The sequence below is a fragment of the Haplochromis burtoni genome, unplaced genomic scaffold (assembly GCF_018398535.1).
Source record: "Haplochromis burtoni strain Fernald_Lab_line unplaced genomic scaffold, NCSU_Asbu1 Contig_210, whole genome shotgun sequence".
Taxonomy (NCBI): Eukaryota; Metazoa; Chordata; class Actinopteri; order Cichliformes; family Cichlidae; genus Haplochromis; species Haplochromis burtoni.
The window spans coordinates 499,425-525,481 of NW_024582571.1; the positions used below are offsets into that span (position 1 = coordinate 499,425).

A 26,057-nucleotide genomic window follows, 5' to 3' on the forward strand; every position below is an offset into this window, starting at 1 on the left:
TGTTTTTGCTGCTGTTAGCCTCTGTTAGCTGCTGTGTTTTTGCTGCTGTTAGCCTCTGTTAGCTGCTGTGTTTTTGCTGCTGTTAGCCTCCGTTAGCGGCTGTTAGCCTGTTTTTTTGCTGGTGTTAGCTATTGTGTTTTTGCTGCTGTCAGCAAAAGTTTCGATAAAGTGGATGTAACTGACACTTAGTGAATAAACTTTCATATCATGTGAGAATGTAATCATACTGTTTATCTGAGGAAAAGTGGGTTTTTCTTAGGACCCTCAAGCTAACAATCTGATACGTTAGCTTGTATTCAGGTGTTAGAAGGGGGAGGGGTGTCCTTCCTGGCCACTGTACTCAAATATGGTGAGGGGATATGACGGCTTCCACAAACCCACTCCTATGTATTTTTAACAGATTAATTATAAGTTTATCTGAATGTATCAGCTTCTTGGAAGACGTAATTACTCTGATCTATGTACAATATAAAAATAACCCCCAAAAATAGTTACTACACATTTAAATCACTTTCATGGCCTGGAAAACACCAGGAAACATAATGAACATAAACAGAAGAAATGCCAACAGAGGGAACAGAGCTGAAGATTTTAAGTGCTAAATAACAGTTTTTATTTCACTCTCTTAAATTCCTTCTCCTTCAAACTGAATTGGACCTCGAAGGATCTGTAAAAACATTCACAGCATCAGGAGAAGCTTTTACATCCCACTGTACAAAAAAAACAAATACACATCATGTAGGAGCAGTTTTAGACATCATGCTGATCTTTTATGGGACATCCGCTAACGTCTCGTGCTGCAGCTCACCTCAAACAGACAATTAATGGGCGTGGCTACACCCTGAGTCAGCAGACTCATCCTCTCCTTGAACAGCGCCTTGTCGCTGAGCTCACCAGAGCCCTGAGGAAGGAGGCAAAAACAGGAGAAAACACATGGATGATCTGCAGCACAGTGAAGCAGCTGCTGAGATACGACAGCAGTGTGTTTGTGTCTCACAGAGTTTTGCAGCTTCCCCAGGTTGATGTACTCCACCGCCGCCTCGAAGGTGCTCAGACAGTAGCTGAGCTCATCTTTACTCGAGTGGCTGAAGCAGAAGTTCCTGATGTAGCTCAGGTTGGCCATCCTGAAGATAAGACAAATTAGATCACCAAGCTACATCTTATTAACCCAAATGATGTTTCATAACTATAGATCATCCTCAGCAGCCTCCAGTTAGGCTGCCTTTCACTGGAAGATTAATTGTGCTTATTCATAGAGGAAAAAATCACGCGCTGTGGACAGTTTACAGTCAACAAACATTATGAATTCAATAAAGTAATCAAATATTGCAATAAAAATGATGCATTTGATCATAAAACATTAACATTGATTGTTAAAGTCACTATTGGAGGCCACCGGTCCGTGTCCTCAGCTGCACAGAGCAGTAAACGCAAAAACTTCACCTCCTGCCTCATAGGGGGCGCTGCAGAGTTCAGGCTGAGCAGGTTCTGCTGCAGAACAAACACAGGAACCGCTCGAGATGTTTTTAATATTAAAATGTCTCCAGGTTGTGAAGTTTGCGGCACATTAGAAAATATAAATTCCAATTATAGCAACTTTCTGTACCGTGGCATCGTGGACACGCCCGTTATCGAAAGCTCAAAAGGATCTGATTTAACCTCCAAGAGGAAAGTGTGACCCACAAAACCTAAAAATATAAATGAAACGGACACAGGCGCTGCCAAAATGAGATGTTAAGTTTAAAAAACTGAATTTTTGGTCCGATGGTTCCAAATTTCACAAATGTGGGTGAAGCCAGTGTTATAGTTTAGCCACGCCCACATGCGAGACCTGCAGAATCGAGCAGGGCTGCGATACCATCCCTTTGACCCAAAACTGTAAAACTGTGAGTCGTCTTTTTGTTTTCACTGCCTCATTTTTTCCTCATTTCTTTGCATTTTATTCACGACAGAAGGTCAAAGGTCGCAGCCAGTTCCCCTTTCGCTCACCAGTTGGGGATTTCCGTCTTCACCAGCAGATAGAGGACGATAGACAGCAGGTCGTCGGCGCTCACGGCTTCTATGCTCACTGTGGAGGGAGACACACAGTCAGTGAGTGGAAACTGAAGAGTCATTCTTCCCGTTCATCTCTCCCTCAGCTCAGCACTAATGAGTAAACTGGCCTCTCGTCAGCTCGGCGCTGCAGGCTGACAGCGGGGTTGTTGCCGTGATCCAATAAGCTTGGATTACCAAAGCAAACTGCACAAATGGAAGCTCACAGAGTCGGTACTGTCCTTTTCTTTAGGGAAACACAAGAGTCGCACAGCCGCTCTCTGATGAGTCCCGCATTTCCCTGCATTACACGTTTAATAAGGTGGTTTCTCTTATGTCACCGCGAGAAAATAAAGGAATGGTCTCATTTGTCAGACTCCTGGATCTAATGTGATTTTCTCAGAGTGATCCAATTGAAAACTATTAGATATTTACAGGTTTTTTTTGTCCTGTTTGGGACTTTTTCTACAAACGTGTCCAAATGACATAAACTGAAGTTTAATTTGACGTTAAATTCGATTAGATCTGCACCGCATTCAAATCAGCTGGCTAACACTGGGTCGCCCCTGGTGTCACCGAAACAGCTGAAAACAGCGCAGGCCTCCCAAGCTCTCAGACTTTGTGTTTTTGCAGCACAGCCCAAGGATGGAAACTACGACATGATCGCAAATATTACGTTAATATTATCAATAATATGGATTAATGGCAACACGGTGGTTAGCACTGTTGCCGCACAGCAAGAAGGTCCTGAGTTCAATTCCACCATCAGGCCGGGGTCTTTCTGTGTGGAGTTTGCATGTTCTCCCCGTGTTTGCGTGGGTTCCCTCCGGGTACTCCGGCTTCCTCCCACCATCCAAAGACATGCAGCTTGTGGGGATAGGTTAATTGATTAATCCAAATTGTCACTAGGTGTGAATGTGAGTGTGAATGGTTGTCTGTCCCTGTGTGTTAGCCCTGCGACAGACTGGCGACCTGTCCAGGGTGTACCCCGCCTCTCGCCCTATGACAGCTGGGATAGGCTCCAGCGCTGCGACCCTGAAAAGGATAAGCGGAAGCGAATGAATAAATGGATGGATTAATGCCAATGGACTTGCAACCTCTGTGTCTGTGACAAATTACTTTCTACTGCAAGCCTCATCCACACCTGTGCACGACCCAACATCCATGAATCCACCTGAGGAAACTCGGGGTTCAGCGTCTTGCTCGAGGGTGCTTTGGCATGCAGTATGTGGTGCACCACAGACCAGCTGCAGACTGACTAGAACTGGTTCCAATGTGTTGCAAATCTGAGGCTGCAAGGGACCCGCTCACGGCGAGCTGTGACATACTTCCATTAAAGCGAGCGCTGAAGCTCCACACACACATTTAAACTGCTTCTCCTACAAAGGAGGTCGATGAGCTCACACACTCGTTTTAGCTCCGCACACACAAACCAACAGAGTAAGTACCGGTGCGTCTCGGGGTCTGGGTGGCGGTCAGCGCGACTCTACGCAGGCAGAGCAGTTTGAGGAGGGGGGACGTCTGCTGGTTGAGCTGGCTCAGCTCTCTTTTAGCCCGAGACAAGTTTATGCTGCAGAGACAGAAGAACGGGGGACAGACGATGGGTCAGAGACATCGAACGGACACATTCACAAAGCTTCAGTGGCTCGGGCTAAAGGAAGGAGGCACACAGCTAAACAACAGATTCAATTTACAAAACAGAGACAGAACCGATCACACGGTGCAATGAAACATGACGCAAGTCTTCATGATCGCTCTATTTCACCAGTAACCCTTGGATGGTCTCCACTGTTGGGACCCTGAGCTGTCCCTCGGGTCAGACTGACCAGGACGTATTTAAAAACAAGTCTGAAATAAAATTTGACTTCATAAACCATGAACACGTATCGTCTTTGTCTATGTAAGCTGCTGGAACGCTGCCACGATCAGGTCACTTTAACTGGGTCTGTGTAAACGTTGAAGGCATTTTGCACATTTAAACATCGTCTGTAACGTGTTCAGAACAGCAAGCGCTGGTTAAACCTGTCAGCAGAACCAGATTTGACGCTGCAGAGGTCTGGGTCTCAAAGTCCGCCCCGGTGTGGAACTGACCTGAACTCGGGTTTGACTCCCAGCTCTTTCTGCTGCAGCTCCTGCAGACTCCTGGTGGTTTTGTTGAAGGCAGCGTCCTGTCGATCGGCAGCACAAGAGACGGGAGAGGAACTTTTGAAACTGTCAAAGCCTCTTTTTGGGGTCATCACAGTAATAAAGAGCAAGAAGGAGAAATATTAAGGCTTCCATCACTGAAACAACGATCCCTCTGCAAAGACAAGTGATCCCTGCAGGCTGCGTGTTTGACATTATATCTGCAGCAGCGCGCAGCAAAAACACCACAGGGATGTGTGTGTATGCAGGAGGCACGTGAGCAGATCACCTAGGATCTGGTGGTGGAAGAAAGCGGACGAACAGACGGTTTATTCGCTCCCTCGTTACGTCTAATGAGGAAATCTGAGCTCAGACCTACCTGGCTGGCCTCAAGCGTTCCCACAAAGTTAAAGATTAATTCATGGATACCATGATGAACGTACATCTGGGAAAAGAAGAGGAAAACCAATATTTTAATACGTGTCAGGAACAGCTCAAGTTTCTCACCTCGCACCAAAATAGCTGCATGTTTGGATTATTAAGCTGCTTCTGTCACATGTAGCTTTGCCCACATTGAGCGCCGTCTTATTTTTTGTAAATATCTTATTGAGTTACTCGGCCTTTACAGTTTCACTGGCATGAAGCAGGAAGTTACGTGTGACAGCTGTGGGAGCTTCTGCATGTGTTTGATGAAATCTTTCTTGCAAACTTAAACTTGCGTCTACGTGTCAACCTTTCTCCTTCACTGAACCCAGAGACGTTACCTCCACAGCCTGTTTGAGGAGCGTCATCTGAAGCTCCTGCTTTGCCAGAAGTTTCTGCAGAAAACACAAAGCATGCAGGGGAAGAGGAAGGCGTTAGAGGATGTGATCAGGCCCAAAACTGCTGAGTCGCAGACGCCGCGGCCACATATCATCGAATCATCCAGTCCAGAGGAACTCGCAGCATCCTGCGTGTGTGCGTCGGGTCAGAGGTCACGCTGATTAAAGGAAGCTGATTTGAAGCATTAGTTACGGCGGTCACATGACACTGTTTGGGGTTCGATCCTTTTTTTCCGAACCGGAGGAAACGATTCCTCCCCACATGACAGCAGCAAAACGCTCATGTGTGCAAAGCCAACAGATGAACGTAACGTGGCCGCATTAACACAACATTTTACAACGAGGTTGATCTAACGAAGCATTAACGACCAACCATGATGTTTCACCAGAATGCTTCCTCTGGTTTACGTGCTGTTTCGTTTCATTTCCCACAAAGAGGGAAGCGACTGCACTGAGGTCACAGATGCCTGAATCAACGAAAGCAGGACTTTTCTGAACTACAGCTGCCGACTCAGTACGGCCCCCGCTTACATGCAACGCTCACATGAGCTTCTTCTGCAGTAAAAAGCATGTTGGACTGTCATGATTGTTCACAGCACACTGCTGAGCATCTGTGCCTGCAGAGTATTCAAATACTCACGTCAGCGAGCAGCAGGTGGTGCAGGAAGCACCCTCAGACCTGCTGTTCGTCTGAGTTCATGGGAAGTTCAGTTCTGGGGGATTATTCCGACAAAGTTTTCCTGCCTTAAGACAGGACGTTGTGAGGGAATCACCAAGTTTGCACACAGCAGAAACAATAAGTGACAGAAATCTGCATTTTCTCCCAATTTTTATGTTATTTTAGAGATTTGAATAAGAATCCTTTTAATACAGGTGATTTTGCTAAAACCTCTGTAGTTGGTGCCACAGATTCAACATCCTGACCGACTGGACTGCTCGTCCTTTGTATGGTGCAAATCTCTTATCCAGCTCAGGCTCACAGCGGACTGGATCGCTGTTAAACTAAAACAGCAGCCTCTCAGTGAGTAATCAGCACTTTCCATCAGCTGCTCTTCCCTCCGGCAGAATCGGCTCTCAAACACAAGCTCACAGTTTTATTAAAAAGAAACGAAGCGGAGACACGGAGAGCTTTAACAGTCACATGCTCAAAAAGCACGGCCGTGTTACTCGACCACGTTTCTCACGCCTTTGATGTCATCGTGCAGCCGAGGGACAAACGAAACAAAGTCAGATAATCACACGAATAACCGTGAACGCACCGAGCCACCATGCAAACCAGAGAAGCACGCGAATAATAAAGACATAGAAGAGTGAATATTGGCCCCAGGTGAAGAAGCCAGAAATAAATATTCTCCAAATCAAGGAGAGAAAGGCGGATTTTCATTCAGCCAGTTTTAACGTGACAAATAAAGATTGTTTCTACTCACCAGGTGAGAGTCTCTCAGCAGACACTGAAGACATTTAGTGTAAAGACCGTTCACCGAGTCCTGACAGGAAACAGAACAGCTGTTAGCTCAGCAGGAAAGAAAAACATCGAACGCAAAAATCCCCTAAAGACTCGAAAACATTCAAACACATTAACGCTAAAAAGATGCACGCTCTCCTGGAGGTGTTGTTTGCATTGTTGTCATGTATTAAATCAAAGTGAAGCTAGCTGGAGGAGCCTTAAACCTGCACTCTTTTTGATGGCCACTGGGGGGCGATAGCTGCAGCTGTACAATGACAAGTTCTGTAGACATGTGACATCAACTTGTCTGCCAATAACAGGCCTCGAGACGAGTCTGCAACCATCTGCAACCACAGGGAGGATTTCCAACCAGCTGTGAGTGACGCTGGAGACCGATGGTAGCTGCTGGGAAACCATCGCTCAAATCAGTCGGTGGCCCTGCTAACCACCAGACACTAACACGGATTACCCAACCAGCTGGAAAAACCTTGTGATTGCACCAGTATTTCTGCCTTATCTGAGTCATGGGAGTGCAAACCTGTCTGTGGGAAAAGAATGACGAAACCTGTGAGGCGTGCCATTTTAGGTCAGACACGCCCAGAGCTCCGTTTCCTTCAGCCCCCCGTTTGTCACTCTAGTCCGTTTATCACCAGGGTTGTGTTTTGTGTCTGTCATCCCTACTATGTGGTGCCGGAGTCCCTTCCTCTCCTGCTCCCTGAAGGCCTGACAGAAGCTCTGGATGTGCTTGTCCATCTTCTGGGCGTGGCGGCCCAGGAACTCCCTGACGTCCTCCAGGCTCCTCAGGCTGTAAGAAGACGGCGTGCTGACCTCGGACAGGCTCGGGTCCACCTCCATGGGCCTGGAGACGCACAGGATGCTGTAGCTTTGCTCCCGGTCGTTGTAGAAGGTCTCCTCGAACAGGATGGGGATCGACACTGGAGCCGGGAACCCGGATCCCAGCAGGACCTGCCTGTCCTGGATCCGGACCTCCTGTAACACACACAGAGGTAAAAAAGCTGTTAAACAGCCTCTTTTTGTATTTTTAGGACTGTAAAAGTAGGACAGCGGTGCGTTTAGACTCAGCCTCTGGCAACAACGAGCAGCACAGACTGGCTTGTGTTGAAGACAGACCTTCCCGTCCGCAGTCTTATAACCGTCTTCCACGGGCTGCAGCACATAGCTGTCGAAGTGAGAGTCCGAGTAGCTGCTGAGGGTCAAACTTCCACAGCACGGCACCAGAACCTGCAGGTTCAAGGCGACATGCAGGGTATTCCATTTATTAAGCACTCAGCACAGATTTAGAGTGACCTTTCCACACCAACGACAATCAGATAAGGTCTGATCTGTGTTAGGAAGCAGAAAATAGGATCAAATGGTACAAAGAGTGGAATCTTCACTGTATTAACTGCGGTTAGATGATGAGCAGCACTGAGATGGCTCCTGGCCTCTAACTCACTCACGCTTTTAAAGTAGTAGATGTTTATCGTGAAGTATACGGCACTTCGGTGTGTGGTGGGAGTATTAAAATACAGAGCCGAGGCTCCACAGTGTTTCTCTGCAGATTAGAGTGTCCGATGGTCTGAAAATAGCGCAGAAACACTGACATTAAACAGGCGTCATTTGTTTTTAAGATGTTCACATGAAGTCAATAAATGCACATGACCTGATCGGCAGCATTTGATTAAGGATCTGAAGACGCAGTCACGAGCCAGAGCAGCTGCTGAAGCCCTGACGTATGCACAGCATGTGCACGCTGCGCCATGTAGAACTGATTTTTCCGGCTCTGCTGCGAACCGCAGCTTTAATGCACTTACACGCATTTTTTTTCCCCCACTGATGTTTTGACGGCGTTCAGACATCTGATTCTCATCTGCTGCTCCAGGCGTCCGATCGTCATCTTTAACAAGCTCAAACGAGGGTTAGAGCGCCGCTTTGCAGCTTGTCAGCTCATCTGATATCTCTGCGCTTCACTGAGAGCCAAATGAAATGTATCAACCCCGCTTTAACAGTCCGACCAAAACAATGCTCCTCTAACTGAGTGAGAGTGAAGGGATGGCAGCAGAGCGCGTTGAAACCACCAGAAACCCCACGCTGACCCACCGTGAGGCAGGAAGTGGTGTAAAGGTGTCGCTGTGTTTGAAACCCCGGCTGAGCGCGCTTCTTTTACCTCCTTAAACATTTTAACAGAGATAACGTCCCCGACTCTGATCTTTCTGATCTGGTGTGATTCTCAGCTGTTTGTAGGCGCAGCCTTCAACCACTGAGGAGGAAGCGAGAAGCTGTTCTGTGATAGAAACTGGCAGAGCTCTGCAGCCGGCTCACACCTGGACTTATTCAGGTTCTGCTGCAGTTATTTTGAGCTCTGCGCCGTTTCCTCATTTTCACCCCTGTTGTTTATTAGTGCAAACCTTCCTGAGCAGAGACAGACGCTCAGACCCCCAGCCACCTGCAGACGAAGCAACACGAGGGTCTCCAGCTGCACACTGATGTGTTCCTAACACAGACGAGCAGCGCCGTCTCTCTGGCGTGTGCTGGATCTGCCTCGCGGCCTCACGCCTGACATCACTTCCTCCGTGAGGCAGCCGGGTCAGATGGACCTGAGCTCCTCACCCTGTCACCGAAGCTCAATTCTTCTGCTTCTTCCCTCCATTCACAATTCCTACTATCAGGGCTGTGCGATATGACCACAATCTCATATCCCGATATCAGACATCTGTCGTCCCGGTAACGATATAAATCACAAAAATGTAACATTTTCTGTAAATTCTGTGAATCTCGGGCAGCTCGACCTGCGTGAAGTGTTTCCAGCTGCGCGTCATGAAGCTGCAGTCGAGTGTTTTAACGATGCATGAAACGACACATTTTTAGACATAAGTTGTAACGGCGCCGTTTCTTTGTGAGTATTTATCACACGGCGTGCTGCGGGGAAAAGCCTGTTCTAACGTCTGAGTCTAAGGTTTATTTTTTAGCACCTGGCGGCTCTTTTTTACTTCTCATCCGTAAATAATCTGCTCTTTCACGTGATTCAGTTTATTTTGAAAAGTCTCAACAGGATCCTGAGGTTTATTGTGAAAGGTTTATGTGGAACATAAACAAGCGGACACGCGATGGTGTTACCGTCGTTGTTGCTAACGACAACGCATAAAAACAGGCGCTTGTCCGTCCGTAGTGTGGTTATATTACATATAAGAGAAAGAGAGAACTTTAAGAAATGAATAATAACTGCAGTGATCAAAGCATGAACAAATATTGCTGTAAACAGTTTATTTTGCGACACCACGAAACAAACGACAGACGTTTTTATATCGTCATCCGATATATATCTTTATATCGAACAGCCCTACCTACTGTTACATTTGATCACGTCTGCTCAGTCTGAAGCATTTTCCACCCATTTTTAAAAAACATTGATCATCTAAGTGAATAGACGCCGCAGACTCACAGCTATGTGACACCCAGACAGAGCGCTCTCTGATTAATCGCCGTCTGATATCGTGATCCGGTACCTGATCCTCACATACATGCAGGTGAGCTTGTCTGGTGACATAAATGAGATGACGGGTCAAACTCACGATGCCGTGGAGCTCTGCCACTTGGCTGCAAAGGTCGGGTCTCTGCTTCTCCAAGGCCAGGTAGAAAGGATTCTTCAGGATGTTCTCATCATATACAGCCATAAGGAGCTGGAGGTCTGGATCCTGCAGACGGGACAGGAGGATGATGGGAGGAAAGACATTAATGATCAACCAAGTACGTGTCAAGGACTTTTATAAGTATGTGACCAGTTAAACCCTTCGTGGGGAGAGGACTGTGGGGTGCAGCCCTGTCAGGACTCATCTTCTGGGGATTATAAATAATTGTAGAGAATAAATCTTCCACATCAGCCTCTCTGAGAGCAGCTGCTGGTTTCCTGTCGATAAGCATGTGGCAATACTGCTCATTGATGTTTGAGAAAAGCCAAGCAACAACAACAACAACAACGACAAAAGATCTCATGATTCCTTAATGCCTCCAAATTTGAATCTTAGGACAAGACCCGAAAACAAGCTCATTTATGGTCTTTGAGGCCACCGGACAAGAAGTCCCTTTCAATCTCGTTTCCAGCCTAATGTGGGTGGGGGTGGGGTGGGGGGGGGCTTATGTTCCCATCTCGTTCTGTCAATCTGCAGTGTTCAGGCCCCCCAGAAGTCGCTCACGGTCACGTATGAAGCTGTGCTGCCTGGATCTGAAGAAACCAGGGCTGCTTCTCTCTCAGCTGATCCAATTCTTATTGAACTGGTTTATTTCCGTGCGATTGATCTAATAATCCTCCATCCAGACAAAGCTTCACCGGCTCCAACCTGGCCAGGCTGGATGTGAGGCCTCGGAAAAATCTCCCCGAGTCTGTAGTTACTAAAGCTGCAAACAAGAGCGTTAATGTCTAATTACAATTCACCGAGCCTAAAGAGGTGAGCAGTTAGGTGGTTTGAACTTTTGACTCCATCTACCTGCAGCTGTAAACCGCGAGTCCTCTGAAGGTGTTACAGGACTCTAGATGCCTTCAACAGAAGACACATCGTTTTGAACCTGGGTGTGACAGCGCTTTTATTTTGAAAAAACCCATGCTATCAAAGCTAACTTCTTTTAAGCTTCTGTAAAGCTGGAGCGGTCTTCCAGCTTCAAAGAGTTTAAAGGTTATCTGCTTCTGACCCAGTCTCTGAGGCCTCTTCCTTAGAGACTGGGCAAGAAGTTTAGTTATCCAGGAGGAGCTTGGAGCAGAGCCACTACTCCTCCACCTTGAAAGGAGTCCGCTGAGCTGGTTTGGGGACCTGGCTAGGATGAATCCCTCCCGAGTGAAGTATTTCAGGCATGTCCTACTGGGAGGAGGCCGCGGGGTAAACCCAGGACTCACTGGAGAGATTATGTCTCTTGGCTCTCCCGGGAACGCCTGACTACATTCACCCATTCACACACACAAGCCCCAGATGAGCTTGGAGGAGGTGGCTGGGGGGGCTGATCTTCTCTGCTCGGGCTGCTGCCCTGCAATAAGAGGCTCTAATTTCTGATCTTTAACCCTGCACACTTCCACTGATCACCAAACTGTTTTCAAAATTGTACTAAATGCAGAAGTATTGCATATCAGCATCAGTCAGAGGTGTACACTGGTCAAGCTTGTCTGATTAGAACTGCTGTTACAGCATCTGGATTTACTGAAAGAAGTGGAACATTTTCTAAACCTTTCAAAGGTAAAACACTGAATGCACCAACTGTAACAGAGCCGATTATTTTTTCGTTGTTCTGACTGATTGAAACGTAATCAGCAGCTAGTTGAATAAACAGGCATTTTAGTCCAGTTCTGAAGTAAAAGCCGTTCCCTGTTTGTAGCGTCTGCAGTGTGAGGATCTGAATGATGTGTTTGGGACTAAACTGATTATCTCAGTTCATGCATTCAATAATAAACAACTTTCCCCCACACATCAGTGAGCTGCAACCGGAGTTTTGTGGAAAGAATGCACAAAACCACCACGCTCCATTTTCTGTCTCACATTTCTGCAAGTGAAAAGTTAAAAATTCCCACAGGTTATAAAAGTGCGATTTCCTTCACTGAGGCGGCAGATGTGTAATCAGCCAGATGTTTTCGGCCTGAGGCGAAGCTCTTACACCTCACCCAGAGAACACAGATCGTGACCAGAGAAAAGCAAAAGGGTCTCAGACTCATGCACAGCTCTCTGAGCTCTGCAGCAGCTCCGTTCTTCTCTTCTTCAGTCGTTCTGTTGCAGACCTGCTGCTGTGCTGGGATCTTTGTCCTGTTGATGACCCGGTTTGGTCCGAGCTTCAGCTGTGGGACACACGGCCTCACACTGACTCTACAGAGGAGCTCATGGTCCACTCAGATCATAGTCCCTCCTCCACCGTGCTGACGGCTGTATGAGGTGTTTGTTTCCTCCAGACGTGCTGCTGTGCGTGATGGACGAACATCTCCACTGTGGTCTCGTCTGTTCCAGGAGTGTGGAGCGACGCTGTGCTGCTGTTTGTATTTTAGAGAGAAGAGGCTTCCTCCTGCAGACCTTCCAAACAGCCATACTTGCTCACTCTGTTTGTATTTGCACTGCCGTAAACTTTAACATTAAAAATGATAACGATACAGTCAGAGATGAAGTCTTAAGACGTAACCGAGTCTTTAGCAGTGATTGTAAAGAAGACACACATTTCCTCAGGCAGGTTGTTCCACAACCCAGAAGCCCTAACAGCTCGAACCCTTCTCGCGAACATCAGAAGTCGCACACCAGTTGGAACAAGAACAGCAGGTCGAGTACCTTTACAGGGGCCGTGCAGGGCTTCAAAATATAACAATAAGACTGTAAAAATCAATCCAAACAGCAGAACCGTTAGAAGGGCTGTAATGTGCTCACTTTTCTTAGTTCTTTTAAGAAGTTTGGCTGCTGAGTCCGAGGGTTTTTCTATTAAAACACCATTTACCTTTTAAAAAGTCAGCACAGCTAATAAAACAAAGGCGTGGGATCCACGTAATCTGTTCTTCTTCCCATTTCTAGCCTGAACATCAAAAGGAGAAACAATGCCAACAAAGAAAACTCAATGAAAACAGAAAGTGGTCTGAGAGGTCTGATAAAAACATGACTGAAATGATACTCTGCAGCACATCCATGAGATTACAAGCGTTACTGTACGAGCACCAAATTTAATTTAAAAACACTTCATTCATCTGCGCGCCAAAACCACAACAAACCAGATCAATTCTACAAAAAACACGATCAGTTCTGCCCATTAAAGAGTCTGATTTTTATTTAATGACAGAAAAATACGTTTTTAAACATTTTCTGATCTCTTAAAAATCTCTACACTGACCGCTCACACCTTGCAGGTGATCCACTCACCTCAGAGGTCAGCTTCATCCTCCCTGAGCTCCCACACACGCACTGGAAACCAGTTCAGCACAGCACAAACAGTAAATCCCCACCCGAGCAGCTCCATGCTGGGAAAAAACATCACGTGACCCTCGTGACCTCCCAGGCTGGAAGCAAAACAGCAGACAGAGGAATGTCCATCCACTCGGGCTTGAGCCACATTCACAGCTGATGTCTTAGCCTCAGGTTGAAGGGAAAAACAGCATCACCAACAAAACACCGAGATCACCGTCCAAACTCAGGATAATAAACCCCAGTCACACCAAAGTCCTGTGATCTGAAGACACAATGACTCACAGACTCACTTTCCTGAGTGGATGCTTAGTTGTTTCGTCTAAGATGAGCGGTATTAGCTCCACCCCCTCTAAGTCAACCACCTTCTGGTTGGCTGCCCCTCACAAGCTGTAGGATGTTTATGCACACACTGGTATTAGTGAAACTTTGGTCATGTTTAGTATGAATATTCATCACTAGAATAGGAGACATGAAGGAATATAAGGAAAAGTAGGATCATTTCAACACAAAACAAGGAGACAAATCGGGAGCGTTTTATCTTTTTAACTGATTCGCATCTCTAAGGACTTGGATTTTATATTCCAGGTTTCTCCGAAATGCAGCTTTAAACTGGCACACTTGCACTTCACACTTAGCAGAGGTGGCCTGAGGGTTTTCTTCCACTCTTTTAAGTCCTATTATCTCATATGTTCACTCATACTCTCCTTTTCTATTATGATTTTTTTTTACTGTGTTATATTGGGTTATCAACCCATCTGTTTCGAGTAAACACCTAGATGTTCTTCTTCGATTTGCTATTATATATAAACAAATACAATTTAATGTGTATTTTCCTGTTTTGTGGTATAGATATCCATAAAACAAGAAGGTAACTTAAAATGAAACTAAAGTCGTAACTCTTAAATTTGACATTTTGTGAATGGAGTCTGGCGTGGCGCTGGAAGCAGCTAATAAACTGTGTCACGGTACCGTTCACATGACAGGTGCAAGGAGGAGTTTTATGCTGCTCGCTGATAAATTAATATTTGAAGTTAACCATAGTTATCTAACAATTGTTTGTTCGGTTTTGTGCGTCTGTCAGTAAACGGGGACTTTAAGTTTTTAAATTAGCCTCCTAGCTAAAACCAAAAACACAGCCTGTAGCATTAGCGTTTCTGGGGATTTACTGTTGCCTTAGCGTAGTGACACGTTAGCGTTTCCAAACACGGAATTGAGCCAACAGATGTGATGATTTGGAAGAAGACTGATTTTACCTGCTATTAACGAGTCCCTTCGGTCATCCAGGGTTTAGCATGTCAAAGCCAAACAGCCTCAGCAGCAGCAGCCTGCCAGGAGCCGTACGAGCTTATCAACCTTGCGAGACGAATTGCGATAAATAAGCTGCTAAAACGAGCCGATTCGCCGATTATAGCGTCCCGAGTCTGATTCTGTCCAAGTAAAACTTTTACAGAAGAAGAAACGCGTTCATGTACACGAACGTTTCATTTATGGGATCTGATGTGGACAAATTAAAGGGGAGAAGCGCACCGGGTCACACTGCCCTCTACTGGCCAGTGCAGTGTACTACACAAACACACTGGCTCACACCGACCCCTACAGGCCAGCGCGGTGTACTGCACCTCCATCTTCTGTAGCTCTCCGTCACCACCATTACACCCACACTTCCAGGTCTCTGATAGGATCGGAGCTCAAGACCACACATTTCATCAAGCATTATTTTTTATGTCACTACTTTATTTTATCCATTTTGTGCTTGTTCTCAATTTTATTTACTTCCCCAGCGCTGTCTCCATATTTAATTATTTCCGTAATTTCCATGCACTAACCTGCATGTAAGATGCTATACCAAGTTTGCAGGATGTATACATTTTAAATAGCAGTGACAGAAGCAGTTTATGTGAACAAATCTTTTTTTTTTAACTCAAAGTGATGAGAATCAAATCTTTACACAACATTTAAAGAAACAGTGAGCCGAGTTACAGCTTCAAACTTTGCAAAATGAATTTTATTTATGCGTGCACGGGAGTCACTGGGAACAAACGCCAGCCTGAGAAACGTCACCTATGCTTGATTACATGAGATTCTTTGACTTTGCTGTTTTTAGTGCAGGTGGAGGTACAGGAGACTGAAGAACAAGTTTCACGCGGCACTTCGTAAAACCAAGAGAGAGAACTGGAAACAAATGACCTGCTGCAAACACCTTTCACCAGCAGGAGGCAGATTTACCCAGGAAGTTTAATGTAGTAGCTGAAACTTGAAGAAAGAAATGAGAACAGTTTGAGAGCAACTTCAGCATCATCATCCATTCATTGACTCTCTTATTGGACAAAGGATGATGAAGCTGCAGGCAGCAGGAAAAGAGGAAGACCTCAGAAAAGATTCGTGGATGTAGTGAAGGAGGACATGCAGAGGGCGACGCTGGGATAGGAGGAGATGGAGGCCGATGAGTCGCTGTGGTGGGCAAAAGAAGGTGGTGGCGATTCATTCCTCTGCATTTTCTCTTCCCCCTCGTCTATTTTGATCATTTCATTCTGGGAATTGGTGCTGAGTGAGAGGAGTCGCTTTCCAGGTGCTTCAGCTACTGTTTGGTGCCTCATACACGAGAACACCCATCCTTCCTAAACCTCTCCTCCTAGTTTCCTCTCATCTCACCTCAGTTCAGTCTCACGTGTTTTTATTCGCTGAAAGTAAAAAAAGCTGAGTGCAGATCTTCTGGGTGTACAAATGTCTTAGTTTGAAACTTTCCAAAATTAACAAAGCTATTCTTAAATGCTGGAATTTACAGTAAATACTGAGTACTTTTACAGGAAACAGAAAAAAATTAACTGACGGCCACTTTGCAACCCGCCTCCGTCCCAGCTCCTCCTTTTCAGTGTGACTCAAGTATTGCAGCCATTTACACACACAGTCAACCACCATGAGACAGCTCCTTCCATGACAACATGAGCAGATGAAATACACAGAACTATTCCATCAAGGAAGCGAGCGAGGCTAAAAGAAAGAAAGAAAAATAAACCTTTAGGATTGGCCAAATAAACAATCTGGATCTTTCTTTAAAAAGAAGGAAAGCGCCGAGCAGGTCAGCAGCACCAAAGTGTCTGCGAGACAAATAAAGTGGATGATCACAGAGGTATTTCCATGCTTCACGAGATCTAACAAACCGAGAACACGACGAGGAGGCAGAGGTATAACTGTGAAGGTCAACAATCACGCCACGCCTTCACAAATGGAAATGCAAACAGTTTACAGATGAATCATCATCATCATCATCTACAGAGTGGGCCACTGTGGGGAAAATGGGTGTAATTCATAAACAGTAACACAGAACTGGTGTGAAAACCTGAATTAAAGCTCTAAGTTGGCCCTTCAGTCACATCCAGTGTTTGATTCAAATCGACTGCGATGGCAAAAGTTAAACAGTTTCATCTTCCAGCTGCTCGTCTGTGTTCTTCTCCTCAAAGAGAGAGTTTTGAGGAGAAGAACAAGCCCAGGCTGAACCCTATGAAACCAACCCACACTAAATAACAGCAGTAAAGACTCCCTTTAACACGACAAATGAGAACAAGAATCTCACGACCTCAATCTGAAATGGAACAAGCATGGGGCACGAATCTCAGCCGGCACCGTCAGCTCACACTGAATATTTTTAATCATCTGTAAAATTAAGCTTAAAAAGGAACATTTTCATTTCAAACTTAAAACAACTCCCTCTCAAATCTCTAAATCTTAGACTAGTTTAAATTCTCACCGTCAGTTTATACATGTACACTTCTTATTGTAAACTTTATATTTAAGACTTTGCTGTTGTTGCTGCTGCACAATAAAAAGCTCCTATGGAGGCGAAGCGACCAATTACAGACGAGAATTTGAAATAAAGAAAAATCTAAATGCAGTTTTGGCTCAAGTCATTACATTTACCTGACAATATTCCCTGTGACACACACACACACACACACACACACACACACACACACACACACACACACACCAGAGTCTGTTATCAGCATCTCACCGTCATGTGACTGACATCAGGAAGTATTTTGGAGCCCCGTGTTCGTTCACCAATTTAAAGGGACAGTTGATCCACAAATCTCTGCACATGGTGCTGGTTATCCCTCCACTGTTACGTTTTGTCAGCACGAACATCTTTAGTCAGAAAGTTATCTCAATAAAAAACATGAATTTACAGAAAATACCTTTTAAACTGCTCATAAAAACTAAAGTGGTTCAAGCTTTCTTAAATCAGACATTTGATAGAGATCCTAACCAATCATTTCACGGTCTGTTGGTACAGACCAGCAGCAACAGCCTGAAAGCACGACCACTTTGGTTTTTTAATATTTTGGTTCCATGTTTTTTATGTTTGTTGAAGGACGAAAGTTTCAGATCGTCTGCATTTCCTCACAATATGACCTAAAACATCAGGAGGGGCTCTAATGGAGGATGCACGGGTGTCATTTCTTTAGAGGAAGTGTGACAGCTGAAATAGCTCGAGAACACAAACCTTGGTCGGAGGGGGAACACTACGACCGTTTCAGAACAACGGGAAAAAAATCAAAGTGAAAACAGAATCTGAATTTTTTCCTGTCACTGACATGACGGCGAGAAACGCTGCAGCTGGACTCTCGTGTAAGTAAATCTGGAACCCCTACTCTGTGCTGAAGTTAATTTGCTCCCATTGAAAAGGCAGAAGCCTCAAACATTACTGAGGTCAAAGGTCACAGAACAGACACCACGACCCCGAGGATGACGATGGCTGGAGGATGTTATATAAAGTCGTCGCTCTCACTGCTGCTCTCCGAGTTCCTGTACCAGTCATCTTCACCCGTGTTCTCCACAAACCACTGACCTGACAACCAAAAAATAAAACAGGGTAAAAACATTAAATCCTGTTTCTAAGAAAGCTGAAGAGCTGCAACACTGAAGGGAAATAAATAAAAACTCAAAAATCAGTTTAAAAAAAACCCACCAGTACAAAGACAACGCATCAAACATCACAAACGCAGAAATTCTCTGGATGATAGAAAATATCTGTTCGTTTTACATGTTGCATCACAGTAGTGCCGCACACAGCAAGACACCCGCCACCCTGAATGGGACCAGTGGAAGAAGATCGATGGACTTTGCTTCACTCAGTCTGAACCATGCAGAGAAACGCGTTCCTGAACATTTAAGGTCTGCAGCCTGGCCTGTGCACGCGTTTCTCTGCATTATATCAATATTTCCATTTTTATTGTGAAAACCAATAATCTTTTGCATTTTGACACCGACAACGTTTCCATAAACTGTTCGACTTCTCGTCTGTGAGGGCGAAACAGCCGGGAGTCGTGGCAGTGCGGGGGCGGAGCACCGAGGTGAAAGGCAAAGCTTTCCATTTCCAATCCACCAACTTTACAACCATCCCTGCTTTGAACATTGCGTTTCTCCAGACCTCTGATGTCCTCATCCAAAATATTTAGAAAGGTTTTAAATACTGGGCTTACGTGATTTGCAAATCATTCCGTTTTTGTGCACATTATCCAGAATCCCTAACATCAGCGTTTCACGTTCTCAGATTCCATCAATAACAGTCACATTTAGACTTCGTTGGGCTTTCAGGATCTTACCATTTGGCACTCCGTCCTCTTCCTCACCCTCAAAGTGCTCCATGTCATAACTCACAAATATATTCTAGGACAAGAAATATCCTATTAGTATTGTTGCTTTTCATAACAAGGGGCAATTACTGCTTTTACTATATTTCCTTACAGTTAACGTGAAGATAATCCTATATTTCTTCTGTAAATCAAAGAAAACTAAATCAGTACCTTGTTTCTGAGGAGTTTGTCCCAGATTCCCGGCTGCTGCTTGACCAGTTTGAGAACTGGTTCATTGGATTTCATTTCCCAGCAGCAAACGTCAGCTGCGATTTCGTAGCGAAGCTCCAGGTCAGCTCTGTAGAACCGACCGTTCACGCTGCCACTGAACACAATCAGCAAAGAGAGAGCAATCAGCAAAGGACCAGTTCTTCTGTGTAGTCATCTATTGTAGTAAATACAGTAGGACTGTCCCCAGAGGACCGCCCTCTGCTGTGAGGGACAGAGTACGTCTGATTTTATAGGGAGGTGGTGGTGAGAGAAACGGGGCGCGAAGGATTTTACAGAAGACGCAGGACTTGACTGGGAGCCAGAGGAGGTGCAGCGTCCAGGACTGAACGAGGCTTCAGCGGCTGGAGTCTGTTTTAGAGAGGATTTAATGTGTGATGACTGAGAGGGTGGAGTCGTGGATGAATTCCATGTTGTGGACCTCTGAAGTCACAACCAGGGAGGCCAGAGTAGTTACACAAGCAGTTAAAGACGGACTAAGGAGACTGAAAAACTCCTGAACGGTCCCAGAGGAGGATGCTGCTGATGTGTCCCCAGTCTGCAGCAGTGAGGTCATTTGTTGTATTTATGAGGGCCATGTCCGTTTTTTTGAGAATGGAGGAGACGGCAGCTGTTTGAGAACTGCCAGGCTGGGTCCTAAGGATTTACTGATGATGGAAACATGATGACACAGGGGGGGCAAGACCTGACCGAGGCGCTCAGCCTGTGATCCAGAGGACAGGTGGAGCGACTTCAATGACCGGCTAAGTAACTTCAAGATGATGGGATGAGAGTGGGCAGGACTTTGTTGTTTTGTGAGAGTTTAATGCGTTTTCATCTACACATGTAAGCTGCTCTCAGGCGCTTTGTGTAAAACAGAGCCTGATGACAGCTTTCTTTGCACAGAGCTTGGATTGCATGTTCTTTTCTTACTTATCCAAATGTTTTTTTAACCGAGACAACAAGCATATCCTACTGCAAATAAACTACCTGCCAGGTGAGGTGTTTTGGGAATGCTCAACTGAAAGGAGCCCCCGGGGCAGAGCCAGGACATGCTGGAGCGATGTCTGGTGGCCATGAAGACGACAAGCTGGACTTGACTGATTAGACTAATGACGTAGTGAAGGCAGTGCAGACGAATATTTGACCTGCTAGTGTCACGAATAAGCTTTGAATGCCTTTTAAAAGTAGCACCGTGGAAGCTAGTTGCAGAATTATAATTGTAATAATGTGACACTAAACGCTGATATTAAAAGATTTTATTGGGAGGGTGGAATAATTAAATCAAAACAACAGGAGCAGAAACTATTTGCTGAATTACGGGACATAAACTCTGTGATGGACTTTTCCTTGTACCAGCGTTTCAAATGTATCTGCCTAAACATTTTGCACATCTGCTCTAGATTATGGAATTTTAATTAAATGGCTGAGAATTATTCAGAATAGATTACAAAATAACTTCATTAATCCAAAGAACTGATTAACTTTGCGTCAGATACCAAACAGAACTGAGTGTTTTCACAGCTCACGATTAAACTCGTGTAATTCACATGCAGGCTGGTTATACTTTTGTTGCCATGATGCCAGGTCTCTCTTGGAAATGAGATTTTTTACCTGGATAAATAAAGGATTAATAATAAATTATGGTGAACATGTACCCACTCCCACCTGTGTAAAGTGCTCTAGATAACAACCTCCACCGAATGTTGGATGTGATGCCAAATAGGCAAGCGCTCATTGAAGGTCTGAATCTCACAGACCTATAAATGACTCGGTCCGAGCAGAAGTCGCAGCGCTGCTTCTCCGGGTTTGCCAGCTTCACGGTGACAATCGCAGAGTCGGGCGTCTGGAACCAGCGGATCAGAGGGTGGAAACTGAAACAACCAGGAGATGCACGTTAGGACGAAAATCAAAGCTCTGGACACTCAACACCTTTAGGTACTGATGCTGCTGTGGGGAGTTCTTCCAGCTTTTACCTTCGTGATGCATCATCAGAGCCTGTGCTGATGACCTGCTGCCTACTGCTTTGACCAGCACCTTCCTGCACACCTGTATACACGTGCCCACACACACACACACACACACTTAACTACACGCTGAGTAGCCAAAAGATTATTTAAAAAGAAAAAAGTTTTTGCATTTACGTAATTTTTTATGGGGCGTGGCCTCTGAGTGACAGGTGGATGGCAACATGAGCAGCTCTAGCTGCTAGCTTGCTGCCCGGCTTCACCTGAACTGGACCTCTGGACCGTGTTTGTGCTGTTGGAGTTTTGTGATGCAATTATCTGACCAATAATATGGCTGCTGTGAGGTTACTGTACTAACAGACCTGTATTTAAAATTTAGGATGGATTTCATGTATTATTTTCACGTCTCTTATGGGCAAAGGTAACAGCCACGCCCATCTAAAACCTGGAAAAGCTCTGATGTCTTTGTTGTTACTGAAGTTTGGACTGAATAAGCTTTTTACCTTCTTCATGCAGGTTCAGAGCAGCAGTGTAGCTGGTTGATGGGAAAACGTCTCCAGCTCTGGTGCTGCGTGTAGGAGAATGATAAAGATCAAGTCAGACACAACATCTGAAGGATAATAAGGAAAGCATCGAGCAATAAAGAAAAGTGGAAGACCTCGTCCATGGATGGAATTTACAGTGAGGTTTGTGCTCTGAGACTATTTCTGTTGCTTTGTGAGAGTTTAATGCGTTTTCATCTACACATGTAAGCTGCTCTCAGGCGCTTTGTGTAAAACAGAGCCTGATGACAGCTTTCTTTGCACAGAGCTTGGATTGCATGTTCTTTTCTTACTTATCCAGATGTTTTTTAACCGAGACAACAAGCATATCCTACTGCAAATAAACTACCTGCGTTCATTAGGTCTTTATTTCAAGTGTTTCACATTCAGTCCAGCACCTACCGCTGTTTCCACAACTTAGTGTTAAAAACACCGCTGCAGCTCTACAGAAATGTCTTTTTTGGTTGTGTATATACGAGAACGACATTTCCTGTGCTGTGTCGTCTGAAACCTTCTGACAGATGCTTGGTCGAAAATGTGTTTTTTCGTCCTTTGAATCATAAGAATACAAACCTCTCCATCTGCTCAGCTGGCTTCTTATCAGTGCTTCTTTGTCCAAAACCACCCTCACTCTCTGACTGGGAGTTCTGATCACACACTGGGACCAGGTGGTCTGTAGGTGCTGGGACCAGGGACTGGTTTCCTGACCTCATTGGCTCTAGTGGAGAAAGGTCTGGAGCCTTGAGGTTGTTGGCCAGAACTTCTTCCTCAGCTGTAATCCTGACATCCTTCAGAGATGTAATATTATCTCCAAGCCTGAAAAAATCCACAAACACCTGCTACTTTAGTCTTCTTTTAAGAAAATTGGCTGATCAGACCTCGAGTGAATACTTTGGTTGGTTGTCCCTTCACCTGGACATGTGACCTTCATCCTTGCTGCTGCTGTTCTCCTCACACAGCGCCCTCAGCAGGTCCACATGCTCCGGGTTCCTGATTCCCATCCCGGTCTTCAGGATCTCCGCCTGGACGTTGTATTCATTGATGACAGTTTTCATTCCTGGAATCTGGGTGACCCGAACCTTCAAGGAAGAAAACAAAAAGGGAATCCCGACACAGCTGGCAGTGCTGAAAACCAGTCCAGCTCAGGTAGGACACACTTAAAAACTGAGACTTTTTAAGCTTTGTAAACCGTAAATATTAACAGCTTTGTACAGATGGCTGTATGGAGAGATGTTTTAAAATGTAAAACATCACCATTGGATCAACAAAAACTGTGTTTCCCAGGCTGAGAACTACTCTAGCTCGATGCTGAAGTCCGCGGATCTTCTGGCTGATGGCTCTGGTAACCTGCAGGCGCAAAACAAATAGAAAATTAAACACTCTTTTTCCCTTGTCCCGTTCTTAAGATGGAAAGAGAACCTCTGGTGAAGAATATCTATCTACCAGAAGTAAAGTCAGAGAATGCATGAATTATTGCCTCCAGATCTCAGGAACATTTAGCAGTTTAGCTGTTTGTTTTGGTCAAGGCTGCCATCTCCCTTATTTCTGTTTGTTCTTTGTAAAAAACGATCTGGTTGACCTTAAACAGCATGGTGGCATCTTAAATCATGCACATAGACTGTAAAACGTTTGGGGGCTCATCCAGGATATGAACCTCTTGTGCCCAAAGCAAGATTCACGGCTGCCAGTAGCTCCCAGATCAACTTATAATGAACAGAAATGCAACAGCAGCAGAAAGATAACGCCAGTGCTGATGAATGACTGCCTACTCTGCAACCAATCAGCTCTAAGAATAAATCAGAGAGGAGAGCGAGAGAAGTGGTGGAAGCAGCAGAGGAATTAATTGGAATTTAAATCGGAGCTTAATTATAGTTGACACTTTTCGATAGCTTGCTCAGCCCCGTACTTTGTCTCTGATGTAATCCTTTTTAATCCTAACTTAATGAATGGTTGTGTTAGATAACAATGCGGCTGTAGTTGTGAGTGTACATGACTTCAAAGTGAGAAAGGGAAACCTTGGGGTGCCAGCTGGTCTCAGAATCAATTGGTTTGACTCGGCAGACAACGATCTCTACGGCCTGTCCAGGCAGAGAGTGAAACTGCTCCGGCAGCTCGAGGATCTGATAGGATTTCACCTCCTCCTCCTTTCCCATGTCAATGAAGCAAGCAACTACGCTGAAAAACAGCCGGCCGCCTCTGTCGGGCACAGAGAGGAGCTTCACCCTGATAGAAAACAGACAGGAGTCGACTTACAGTGATGAACTCGCAGTCCCAGAGTGTGAGGCTGAAATCATCGCCACCCAACGGTGGTGTTTAGATTTGATTTGTCAGACCTGTGGAAGACATCGTCCTCCTGCACAGCGTACAGTCCTCCTTCCAGCAGCTTCTTGGCTCCAAGCTTCTTCTCTGCGTAGTACGAAGCCATCTCAGAGGCCATTTTCTCAAAGCCCCCGTCCTCCTCCTCGACGATACGGCCGTAGAAGACTGACGCTGTCTTTATGTAGAGCGGTACAACCTCGGATACACAGAGTCACATCCACTGTTTGTGTTGTTTTAAGTACAATCAGTGATCGTTAAACAAATATCAGGGTTTCATCCAAGAACTCCACTACTGAGCCAATGTAATATCCTGACAGCTGCACCATGATTTACAACATCACTCCGAGAACAGAAGCATCATCCTCACTTCTATGACTCCAGATGCCGGCAGTTTGGACTGATCCAGCTGTGAGACGACGCGGTGGCGTTCAGGACAAATGCCATTGTTTCTGCAGGGCAAAGCACACAGAATAACATACAAGTCATTTTCTCTTTACTGTCTGAAACTCATGATGTTATAGACAACGCAAGCAACAATATGGCTAATTAAAAAAAAGGGTAGGTAAAAATCTGATTGGCAAAAGAACCCAGCATGAGAAAGATGGCTGCCAGTAAGACATCCATGTGACAGACAAACTTATCTGCAGACCAAAGAATAAGGCCCAGACCAGTGAACAAGACGGAAACCACAGAGTCGTGTATAATCTGAAGACCTGCACACGCCCAAACTCTTCAGGTAGCTGCAGAGGGGGTGGTCTGTTTTCTGGTCCTCGCGTGCCATTTGCACCCCCTGTGCGAAGGTCAGCAGCTCGGGGGGCAGCAGGGCATTTGCCCTTTCCAGGTAGCGCAGAATCCCAATGACGTGGCGGGCGTTCCTTTCTGAGATCAGCAGCACCGACCTGGTGACGGCTGAGCTGCTCCTCGTTTGATCCTGAGGAGAAAAATTAAAAAGTTATCCAGGACCTCAAACATTGACGGTTAACATCTGCTTATGTTTCTTAATACTGAGCACTTTATTAAGAACAAAATACATATGGCCTCCCTTTGCTCTGAAAGCCATATTTTCCACACAGCTCCACTGTCAGCCCCAGAGAATGGTAGGGTGGTGTTCAGGGTCTTAATCTCCTGAACTCTGCTGCACCAGCTTATTTCATTTACAGTCTGATCACTTTGGAATATGAGTATTTTGGAGGCCTTGCTGACGGCTGGGCTCATTGTCAAGCTCCTCTTGAGGTTCTTGAGGTTTTGCAGAGACGAGATGATCACTAAACTTTTAATTCTGCGTCAGATCAGATCACACCGGCAGAAGAAATATAGACAACCACAGTTTTTCTGTTTGGATGTTTGTGTGAGCATACACTTGTTCTGTAGCTGCAGGACCCTGTGTTACCTGAATAAGCAGGTGTACAGGTGTTCCTAATAAAGTGCATCCGCCACTCGTTCTTACTTGTTTTGAGGAGTTCCTGAAGTTTTCAGCCATGCAGAAGAGTCGGCTGCCAAAGAGCTTAGGAGAGGAGGGGAAACTGTAATGGACGACGCAGGTCGCATCTCTGATATTCAGACCCTTGAGACAATCGTCGGTGGTTACTAGAGGTCAAAGGTCAAACAAGAAAAAGAAATGACAACTGCACGGCTCACGTTCAGGTTCATGTAATCAGGTTAACACCATCAAAACAAATTGAGAACTATTTTCAGTTACCGAGAATAACGTGAGTGCCGGGGCCGATGTCCTTCTTCCACTGCTCGAGCACAAAGTCCATGTCGTGAGTTAACCCCTCGTGGATCTTGAGGCAGAAAACTGACCTGGTGCTCACAGCCTGACGGAAGAAAAGGTCAGGAGGGCAGATTGAAATTAAAATTATTACTTTTAGTTTAATCAATTGCACACAGTTGAGTGCCACAGAGAACTGGAGCTGTTTTTAAAAGGTGAAGATTATAAAACATCAGTGTGTGTGAGTGAAGCAGGTTTATGTGTCTAGTGTTTTGTTTGTAGAGTATATTACTGTATTACTACGGGGCGACCGTGGTTCAGGGGGTTGGGAAGCT

The 26,057-nt window shown here is 45.4% G+C and overlaps 2 protein-coding genes across 10 annotated transcripts in view; both read right to left on the reverse strand.

The window, feature by feature from the left end:
* The window catches only part of ankrd27 (ankyrin repeat domain 27 (VPS9 domain)), a 38,530-nt gene extending 23,639 nt beyond the window's left edge, over positions 1–14,891 (reverse strand). For 3 of the 4 annotated variants that reach the window (XM_042226393.1, XM_042226390.1, XM_042226389.1), the window contains exons 1-13: positions 14,594–14,891; positions 13,296–13,727; positions 9,996–10,118; positions 7,555–7,665; positions 7,105–7,413; positions 6,404–6,463; positions 4,920–4,973; positions 4,535–4,600; positions 4,123–4,199; positions 3,480–3,601; positions 1,990–2,068; positions 998–1,124; positions 809–901 (exon numbers count right to left, since the gene is read on the reverse strand). In XM_042226393.1, coding sequence (XP_042082327.1) covers positions 809–901; positions 998–1,124; positions 1,990–2,068; positions 3,480–3,601; positions 4,123–4,199; positions 4,535–4,600; positions 4,920–4,973; positions 6,404–6,463; positions 7,105–7,413; positions 7,555–7,665; positions 9,996–10,118; positions 13,296–13,313 — 1,239 coding nt within the window. In that variant the 5' untranslated portion in view covers positions 13,314–13,727; positions 14,594–14,891. The remainder of the gene's footprint in view (positions 1–808; positions 902–997; positions 1,125–1,989; positions 2,069–3,479; positions 3,602–4,122; positions 4,200–4,534; positions 4,601–4,919; positions 4,974–6,403; positions 6,464–7,104; positions 7,414–7,554; positions 7,666–9,995; positions 10,119–13,295; positions 13,728–14,593) is intronic. The other variant, XM_042226391.1, reaches the window with a different exon arrangement.
* Positions 14,892–16,971: 2,080 nt separating this feature from the next.
* Positions 16,972–26,057, reverse strand: part of tdrd12 (tudor domain containing 12) — a 31,758-nt gene continuing 22,672 nt past the window's right edge. For all 6 annotated transcript variants that reach the window (XM_042226386.1, XM_042226388.1, XM_014338113.2 and 3 more), the window contains exons 23-37: positions 25,711–25,828; positions 25,459–25,598; positions 24,725–24,942; positions 24,379–24,460; positions 24,026–24,207; positions 23,708–23,915; positions 22,947–23,039; positions 22,605–22,771; positions 22,266–22,508; positions 21,654–21,718; positions 21,160–21,232; positions 20,944–21,057; positions 19,148–19,301; positions 18,947–19,010; positions 16,972–18,189 (exon numbers count right to left, since the gene is read on the reverse strand). In XM_042226386.1, coding sequence (XP_042082320.1) covers positions 18,107–18,189; positions 18,947–19,010; positions 19,148–19,301; positions 20,944–21,057; positions 21,160–21,232; positions 21,654–21,718; positions 22,266–22,508; positions 22,605–22,771; positions 22,947–23,039; positions 23,708–23,915; positions 24,026–24,207; positions 24,379–24,460; positions 24,725–24,942; positions 25,459–25,598; positions 25,711–25,828 — 2,004 coding nt within the window. In that variant the 3' untranslated portion in view covers positions 16,972–18,106. The remainder of the gene's footprint in view (positions 18,190–18,946; positions 19,011–19,147; positions 19,302–20,943; positions 21,058–21,159; positions 21,233–21,653; positions 21,719–22,265; positions 22,509–22,604; positions 22,772–22,946; positions 23,040–23,707; positions 23,916–24,025; positions 24,208–24,378; positions 24,461–24,724; positions 24,943–25,458; positions 25,599–25,710; positions 25,829–26,057) is intronic.